The 8803-nt window shown below is 40.1% G+C and overlaps 1 protein-coding gene across 1 annotated transcript in view; it reads left to right on the top strand.

The window, feature by feature from the left end:
- Positions 1-7361, top strand: part of CLDN18 (claudin 18) — a 15135-nt gene extending 7774 nt beyond the window's left edge. The window contains exons 2-5 of the mRNA XM_012724770.1: positions 3472-3636; positions 4765-4882; positions 5874-5984; positions 7190-7361. Of these exons, the coding sequence (XP_012580224.1) occupies positions 3472-3636; positions 4765-4882; positions 5874-5984; positions 7190-7361 (566 nt within the window). The remainder of the gene's footprint in view (positions 1-3471; positions 3637-4764; positions 4883-5873; positions 5985-7189) is intronic.
- Positions 7362-8803: the final 1442 nt, after the last annotated feature.

Here is an 8803-nt window from a genome sequence, read left to right as displayed (position 1 = left end):
GTTCAGCCACAGAACTATGAAGCTAACCACAGCCACTGCAGCATGAGTTCCATTCCAGCCAGGGAGGTGACCCACATGGCGCAGCAGACCTCTGCTGTCCTGCTTGCTGCTCCCCTCAGCAGTATATTTCAATGGATCTGCCTGTGTTATTCTCCACTCTGTCTCTGGTCAATCTTATCTCCCCCTGCACCTTTGGCCTGCACCCCAGCTCCTGTATGCAGAAATAAGTTTTTTGTGTTTTTTTTTTTTTTAATAAAAGAAGCTCAGGATCAGAGTAAGCCCCAGGCAAAGCAGATATCAGAGGTCAAGAGAGAACCAGAAGAGAGGAGACCTTGTCATGCCAACCAGACTCAACAGAGGCAAAGGAGCACCTGAGAGCTGCCAGCAAAGGCTGACCAGTCAGGCTGGCCAGACAGGCTGGCCAGGGCTCCTGTGGCAGATCCGCAAGCATGGTGCTTTTACCTCCCACCCACCAACACTGCTGTCCTTTCTCATGGAACAATGTCAGGGACAGATACCTTCCTTAGCACAGCCACAACACATGTAGGATATGCTTTCAGTAACAGATGTTAGGGCCACTCAATCTAAGGAGAGCCAATGACCCCATCCTTGCTAAGAGTTCAGAATAAGTGTCATTTTTCATAAAATGAGAAAGTGACATCCTTTATCCTTGTTAATTATTGCTTGTTTGGAAGGTTGGTTGATCTGTTATTTGTTTATTTGTTTAGTTGGTTGCTTAGTGGGTTGGTTGATAAGTTGCTTGGTATGGAGGTGAATTGATTGGTTGCTTGGTTTTGCTTATTTTATTTTAAAAATATAAATTTTAAGTGTTTCTCAAAAGAGGTAAATGATTTTATTGTATGAATAGCCTGATGCTTAAAATATCAGAACTAATGCAAGTTTTTAAAACCTCTAACAGGCTCTTAGGAAGATATGAAGTTCAACAAAGCCTATAAGGACGTCTTATAGAGGGAAAGTTTTCCATATATCCAAATTTCCATAAACAGAATAGCCCTGAGAATATTTCCAGAGGTCTGGGGCTACCTGCACAAATATCCTCTCCATAGCTGTTCTGGACCTTGGGGTCACATGTCTTAAAGAGAACTATAGCCATACCACAAGCTATTGTCAGAAAGTGGTGCTGTTTAAATGAGCTAGCCCAGAAACTCCCAGGTGAAAAGGATTTCCAGGAAACATTTAATCTTCCCAAGTTGTAAGCTGCTTGAAGGAAGAGATGATTATTCGTGAAAATTCATACCTCCTAAGCATCTGGCAAAGAGTTTTGTAGATAATTTGAACTTTAAAATACTTGAATGTACAAAAGGATAGATGGAGTGATAGATGAGTATACAGATAACATTAATGTATGACTGAGAGTACACCAACATGTGCTGGATGAATACACAACAGTGTAAATGAACAAATAATTAGATGATACTTACTCACATTGATTAATGAGGGAATGAACAGAATGTTTTTTCACAATATCCTCTGAGACCAGCAAAGCCATTAGGTAAGAATTTGGGTGACAGATGTGACACTTTAGGGCCCTCCTACATTATGAATAGATTCCATAAGGGCCTTATGAGTTCTATTTTCCTTACTGTAGTCACCATGACACAAGCATCAGAACTCAGCTGCAAGCCCAAGACACCAATGATGACAATTACCCCCTGAATAAATGCTCAGGTCCTAGTGGATTGATCCACGCCATAAATTAACACATTTTCCCTGAGAATATAGTTAGTTCACAGGGGACCAAGATGAAGATGCTGCTTTTAAAATTCTCATCCCCACAGTGAATCAAAGGTAAAACCAAACTTTCTTCATGGAGAAGAGAATCAGAACCAAGTGAATGGACCCAGTGGCCTAGAACTAGCTCTCCCTGCACAGAGACACATATGAGCTTGCGAGGCCTCCATTTCTCCATTCTTCAGACACTGCAGAAGGCTCTTTAACAAATTCTGCATGATGAACTTCTCCTTTTTCAATGGTTTTCATTGATCGCCAATTCTTCCATCATGACAAATGGCTTTGTGATATACTCTATACAGTGAATAAGCAGGCAGCTCAACTGATATTGGCCATATTTGTGATGGAAATCTTCCCAAGGTGATTGGAGAGCATTCTTGGGATATGTTTCTCCCAGAAATGATTTTCAGAGAATATTCCCATATACATTCTTAGTACCCATTTCAGAAGATGACATTTTATGGCCAACTTTCCAGGATTCAGGATGCATTCTATTAGGACCATACAGATCCCTATACCTTGACAGCAGCCAGATCACCATTGTTTTTCCAGGATAAGCCCCCTTAATGTAATATCCTATGATGAGAAAGTAACCATTTGAGACAGTTCTGCCTTTCCCTTCAAGTGTCCTTGGAAAGTCTCAATTTTTCCAGTTATAATATTGCCCATACTGCAGTAGTTATTATGTGTTAATATCTGAAAAGCCCATAATAGTGTTTAATCAAAAGAGCAATTGGCTATGACAATGAGGAAAAAGCTTGTGCTTTGGATCACATGGGTCTTCAGAATCACCCATGCTCAGGGGTTTTCCCTCTGGAAGACACCAAGGATTCATTTGTCATCCTTTTGTAAGATTCATTCTACTTATAGTGGACATGGCTCTTTCCCCACTTTGCCACAAGCTCATAAGGACAGACATGTTCACTCTGTTAACTACTGTTAACATGTCCAACTTGTTATTACTAACCATCCTTTGCCCAGTTGTGGGGCTCAGCAAAATGTTAAGTCACTTCTAGAAACAGCTTTGCATATATCTGGCAGGAAGGTGTCTGCAGGAGGACCTACAACTTCTGGAGAGGAGAGTGTCAATCTTGAAAGACCCATGTTGAAAGGGTGAGACACTGAAATAAAAGCTTTGCTACATACACTTAAAACTCACAGTTCACCATGACCTTTGCCAAGAGGTAGGAAGTTAACATCCTTAGCATATTATTTAGTGATCTTGCAAGTTTCATTGTTTGCTGTAAATTAATTCCTAAAGTGGACACAACTAGGTAAGCATTGAACCCATGTAGAAAAACTCAAAAAGAAATGTTTTCTTCAGAAGTTGAAACAATACAGTTTTATGTAAGCTTGATCGATAATTTTAAATGTCACTTCAGGCAAGTCATTTCTCCTTCTAGACACCAGATTATGGAGCTTTAAAATTGGAAAGAGAAATAGTTAAATTTCATTGCCCCTTCCAGCTCAAACTGTCCAGAATCTTTTCATTCTATAGGTATCCACATGCATTTCCTTCTTCACCTTGGATTTTAGTTGTTGTTTTTGCTTTTTTTATAGTTCAAATACCTTCATTGTGACAATGCTCACAGTCTGTGGATGTGCTGTTTCTCACAAATTTGGTACTGATGAATTGTGGTTCCTGAGTGTTATTACACCAGGGTCTAGTCATGGCATTGTTGTGTTCTGAGCTATCTGTGTCCTACTTCTTACCCCTAGCTATGCTGCAGGCGGTGCGGGCCCTGATGATCGTGGGCATCGTCCTAGGTGTCATTGGGCTCCTGGTGTCCATCTTCGCCCTAAAATGTATCCGCATTGGCAACATGGAAGACTCTGCCAAAGCCAACATGACGCTGACCTCTGGGATCATGTTCATCATCGCAGGTAAACATGGAGTGTGGGATTCCCGTTCCCACACCTGTTTCTGGGAAATCAAAGCAAACTCACTTTAGTAAAGAAAGTGTGGTTTTCCCCTAATGATTATGATTTGGTTACAGATTCAGAACATTTCACACTAGGATACAAGATATGAGGCTAAGGCCCAATTACAATCTACAGAATTATCTTAAGTGCTAAGAACTGTCTTAGTTGCTTCCCAGCTTATAAAATATTCTCAACCCTCAAGTAATCATGTGACTCAATCTCTAAAGCATTATTTTGATAGGTCTCTAGAAAATGATTTAAGAGATCTTGGCATCATTAAAGTACCAGGGCCAAAATATTTGTACTTTTTTTTTTATTGAAGTAACATTGCTTTATAATACTATATAAGTTTTAGGTGCACATCTTTGAAAATCAGCATGGGTATATACTACGTTAAGCTCACCACTAAAAGTCTACTCCTATACTTCACCATACACTTTGTCCCAGTTTACTTTCCATACTCCCCCTTCCTTCTGTAGTCTATGTAATTGATATTACAATCCAAAATTTGTTTCTCTTTTATTCAGTTCATCCATTTGTTTTCTCTATCTACTACATGTAAGTGAAATCATATGGTGTTTGTCTTTCTCTATCACTCTTGTTTCACTAAGCACATACCCTCTAGGAACATCATGTTGCAAATGACAGGATTTCATTTTTCTAATATTTGAATTGCACTCCATATCTTCTTTATCCATCTTTAGTTCATGGGCATTTAGGTTGTTTTCAGGTCTTGGCTATAGACAACAATGTTTAAAAAAACATAGAGGTACATAGCTCTTCAAATGAATATTATTGTTTTTCCTGGGAAAACACACCCAAAAGTGAGGCAACCCTTGACTCCAATATGTTTGTAGAATCTCATTCTATGTGCATACAACTCCTTTCACAATTAGTGAGATAAGAGATTCTAAGCATTTCACAATGTCTAGTGGGAATTCAGTAATTGATGCTTATGTTGACCATTCTGTTATGGGTGTGGAAGATTCCTTGATGTGCTCATATAAAATCACGTAAGTACACTTTGCCTCAGAAATGTTGCGTTCCCTTGATAAGCAACTCTGGAGCTTCCTTATTCTTACACCACAGGTATTTGTGCCATCGCTGGAGTGTCTGTGTTTGCCAACATGCTAGTTACCAACTTCTGGATGTCTACGGCTAATATGTACACTGGCATGGGAGGGATGGTACAGACCGTTCAGACCAGGTAACCTCCTAATCTACATCTCAGTATTGTATGGTGAATATTGTTATAAAAAATTTGATTAAACACACATGCCTAATGTGACTGTCAGGGCCTGAAATAGCAAACATTTATCAGAAGCAACTATGCCATATTGTAAATCAAAAAAATGATCTGCAAGTTCATAAACTTCATTTCAGTGAAATATTCTTGGTGATATGACTTGAGGCTGATCTGACATTTGCATTGAAACACAGCTCGCAGTATTCGTCCAACAAGTTTACATGACCCATTGTGGTGAAAATAAAACAAACTATTAAACCAGGCATGTAAATGAACAGCAACACACATCTCTAGTTTGAAATCAGACAACCCCAGGTCATAATTCCACTATGGGCTAGAAGAATACCTGAGGGTAGGTCTATATCTGTCTTGTGCCTGCACAGTGCCAGGGTAGAGCCAGGCACATAGGAGGAGATCAATAAATATTTGTTGAGCAGGTATACAAACAAAAAAATGAATGAATGGTCACTTCAACTTCATCTATTCTGACAATAGATGAACTATCGAGTCCCATTCATTCTTCCTGCATGGATGGTTATAAGTGTGACTTGAGGTAGATAAATACTCTTGCTCCACAGCAGGAACTCAAGTACTAAAATTCCCTCAGTAATAATAACTTGAGACTCTTTCAAACTCCACATCTTTCAAACTTTTCTTGCAAAACCTCTAGATCGTTTTGTCAATAGGGAGAGCCAGGTGCTTCCTGAGATGTTTCTTTAAAACATCTATATAATTAAGTCTATGCCTGGGTAATAGAACCTCACTGCTGTTCTGCTGATTAGCCTCAGTCCCAATTCTATTCTCCAAAGTATCTGATTCAGTTGTTTGTGACCAAATGGAGCTTGTTTTCAGGGAGGCATGGCGAGGGGTAGGAGATTAATCCAAATGTGGGTACAGCCAGGTGCAGGGTAAAGCCTTGAAAATCGATCCCTGACACCATCTCCCTGTTCAGGTACACCTTTGGTTCGGCTCTGTTCGTGGGATGGGTTGCTGGAGGCCTTACACTAATTGGGGGTGTGATGATGTCTATTGCCTGCCGGGGCCTGGTACCTGAGGAAAGCAGGTGAGTATCCCCATCCCAATCCAATCAGACATTTGATCCAGATCCACACTAATGTGTAATTTGCAACCAGAATGTCTAGGCATATGGAAGCACTTCGTTGACAAAAGAATCATTGAAACTTCTCTTTTCAGTGATTTAAAGGGGCCTAAAGAACAGATCAGGAATATTTCAGCCTGATTTTTATCAGGCTGAGCAGATTTAGGTGAGAGCCTATTAGAAGGGGGATAAAAATCCCTCTAGGTTCCCTCTGGCTTCCACAATCTACTGACTCAATGGTTCTCAGCTGGGAGTGATTTTTCTCCTGCCCTGGGACTATAGAACATCTGAAGATACTTTTGATCACTACAACTTTGGAGCACAGGTGATATGTGCATCTAATAGGCGGCAGCCAGGGCTGGTGCTAAAATCCTAACAATGCACCAGAGAGAGCCCTGCAATAAAAAAAAAAAAAAAATCTGTTAGAAAATATCAGTCTCATTGCTGTCAAGAAACCTTCCCTCATTCTGGAAGTGGACCCAGAGTAGGGAGACTGGGATTTGAGTCCACTGCTATCTAACCCTGTGATGCTCTAGTGGGTTATTTGCCCTTTCTGGGCTTCTGTAGTTCATCTATAACTGAGCAAGTGAAAGGAGATCGCACCTTCCTGCTCACAAATTCTGAAATTCTTTGGCAAAACCACATTCCCTTGGACATTGTTTTTGGTTCAGTTTCTTTTTGACTAATAGAGGGAACTTACTAGTCATTATCTACAAGCTTAATAAAAAACTTTAATTCAAAGCCAGAAATTCTGCTCCACAGCAAAAAACCAATACCCCAAAGATTAGTTTGCCTAGGAATAAGCAGTTTCCTAAGACATTAAACATTTTTTAAAGATTTTATTTATTTTTTTGTAGAAGAATTAGGCTGTGGGCCAGAGGTGGAGGGTGAGAGGATTCATCAGAGACAAAGTAGAGAGCAGAACAGGTGATTTTATGGAAATACACTGCTGAGGGGAACTGGGGTAGGGGGGGTAGTCAGGACCTGCGATCAGACCAGGGAGGTGGGTTTTTACAGTATGTCACTGAGTTTTAACCTGTAGACCACCAGGGGGTTCACAAGACATTGGTCTTTTAGTGCTAAAACTGTGACGCAGGCCACAGTAAATGAGGAGATTTGCACTCCTACCAAATACATCGAAGGTCATGGAAAATTTATTTTTCTTTCAGCTACAAAGCAGTTTCTTATCATGCCTCAGGCCACAATGCCGGCTACAGGCCTGGAGGCTTCAAGGCCAGCTCTGGTTTTGGACCCAACCCCCAAAACAAGAAGATCTATAATGGGGGTGTTCGCCCAGAGGATGAGGCACAGTCCCACCCTTCCAAGTATGACTATGTGTAGCTCCCACCACACCTTGGCTTGGGCAGAAGAAACTCCCCAATGAGCACTCACTTGAAAAACAAGGACTTCTTACCTTGTTGCTTTTTCCTGGTTGATTTTGACTCACAATTGGAAGTTACAAAAGTCTTGATTTCACTTTTGGTGAGAACATAGTTCTTGGTCACATATCTCTGTCTCAGTGTTGCATCACAAAGCAGCTGAGGTGTCAGGTATGCATTAGAGGCTACAGCTCACATTTTTCTATCATTATTTCATTCGTTCTAATCTAATGATAGAACGGGGTTTAAATTCCTGTCAGACTCATGGATGATTCAGACCCACTCTCCTTTCTCCTTCTACTTAGTAACCTATTGATTGTCTACCCCCCAGTTCTATCCCTGAAAACTTTTAAAAGGGAAAAATAGAGTCAATCAAGATACCATTTACTGCTGTTTGATTTTTTACTTTCCTCTCCTTTCCCCTCCCAACCTACTAATAAACACTGATTGAGGAAGAAGTAATAGGGTAAGCCATTTGTAATGTCTCCTGCTTGTTATCTGAGTTTTCCTATATGGTGACCTTGAACATTACCTCGAATATAGTGATTCAGACCTTCTGCTTCTGTTGGCTTGTCGTAACACTCCCCCTTGGGCTTTCTGAGCTCCCCACTGCAGGCCCTCTTTCAGTCACAGACCGGAAAGTGTCTCAAGGAATAAGAAAGTGGTTTTGTTTGTTTTGTTTTGATAATCTAAATATTTTTGGTATCTAACGATAGATAATGTATTAGTAAAATGTTACACTATTTGTGAATTAACTTCACTTCTACACATGGAAAATGAAAAATTGTTTTGATGTATATACTATGCTTTGTAAAAATCACACAAGCCTGAATTTCATAAAATGCTCACTCATCCTGATTCTTTGAGAACTTCAGGACTCTGTTTATACATGACAGAGTCAGTATAACACAGGTGGAAAAAAAAAAAACAGAAAGAAAGAAAAACAAATAATGGAATACAGCAGGTCCTAGGAAGTAAGTTCAAACTTGTTCTTTCAAAATAAATAAATAAATAAATAAATAAAAGGTGATGAATTAATGTTGGGGTTCTAAATGCTGGAATCTACACTTGCATGTGGCAGGTCAGTTGACTGTAGCAACTAAGGGGTGGTGTGGTTAACTTGGTTACTCTGAGAGCTTGTTCTTACTAATTCACCTGGAGGGCTTGGCTACTTAAAAACTTAAGGCTTTGCAGCTACACACCTTTCCTGTATTATATCACTACCGCAAAAAAAAACAAAACCCCCTTTACCAAGCCCCTAGAATCCCATCCCAGCAAACAAAACTGGAATAGGCCCGCTGGAAAACTGAGTTAAGGACAGTCTCTCTAAGCTACAAACTTAAGGTACAGCATTGGCCCTGGGGGAATCTGGCCATTGGGTTATTATTGGGGATTTAAAAAAAA

Source organism: Condylura cristata, unplaced genomic scaffold, assembly GCF_000260355.1.
Source record: "Condylura cristata isolate star-nosed mole 26May11 unplaced genomic scaffold, ConCri1.0 scaffold00014, whole genome shotgun sequence".
NCBI lineage: Eukaryota > Metazoa > Chordata > Mammalia > Eulipotyphla > Talpidae > Condylura > Condylura cristata.
Note: the sequence above shows the minus strand (reverse complement) of the source record. Positions and strands in the feature narration are given on the sequence as shown.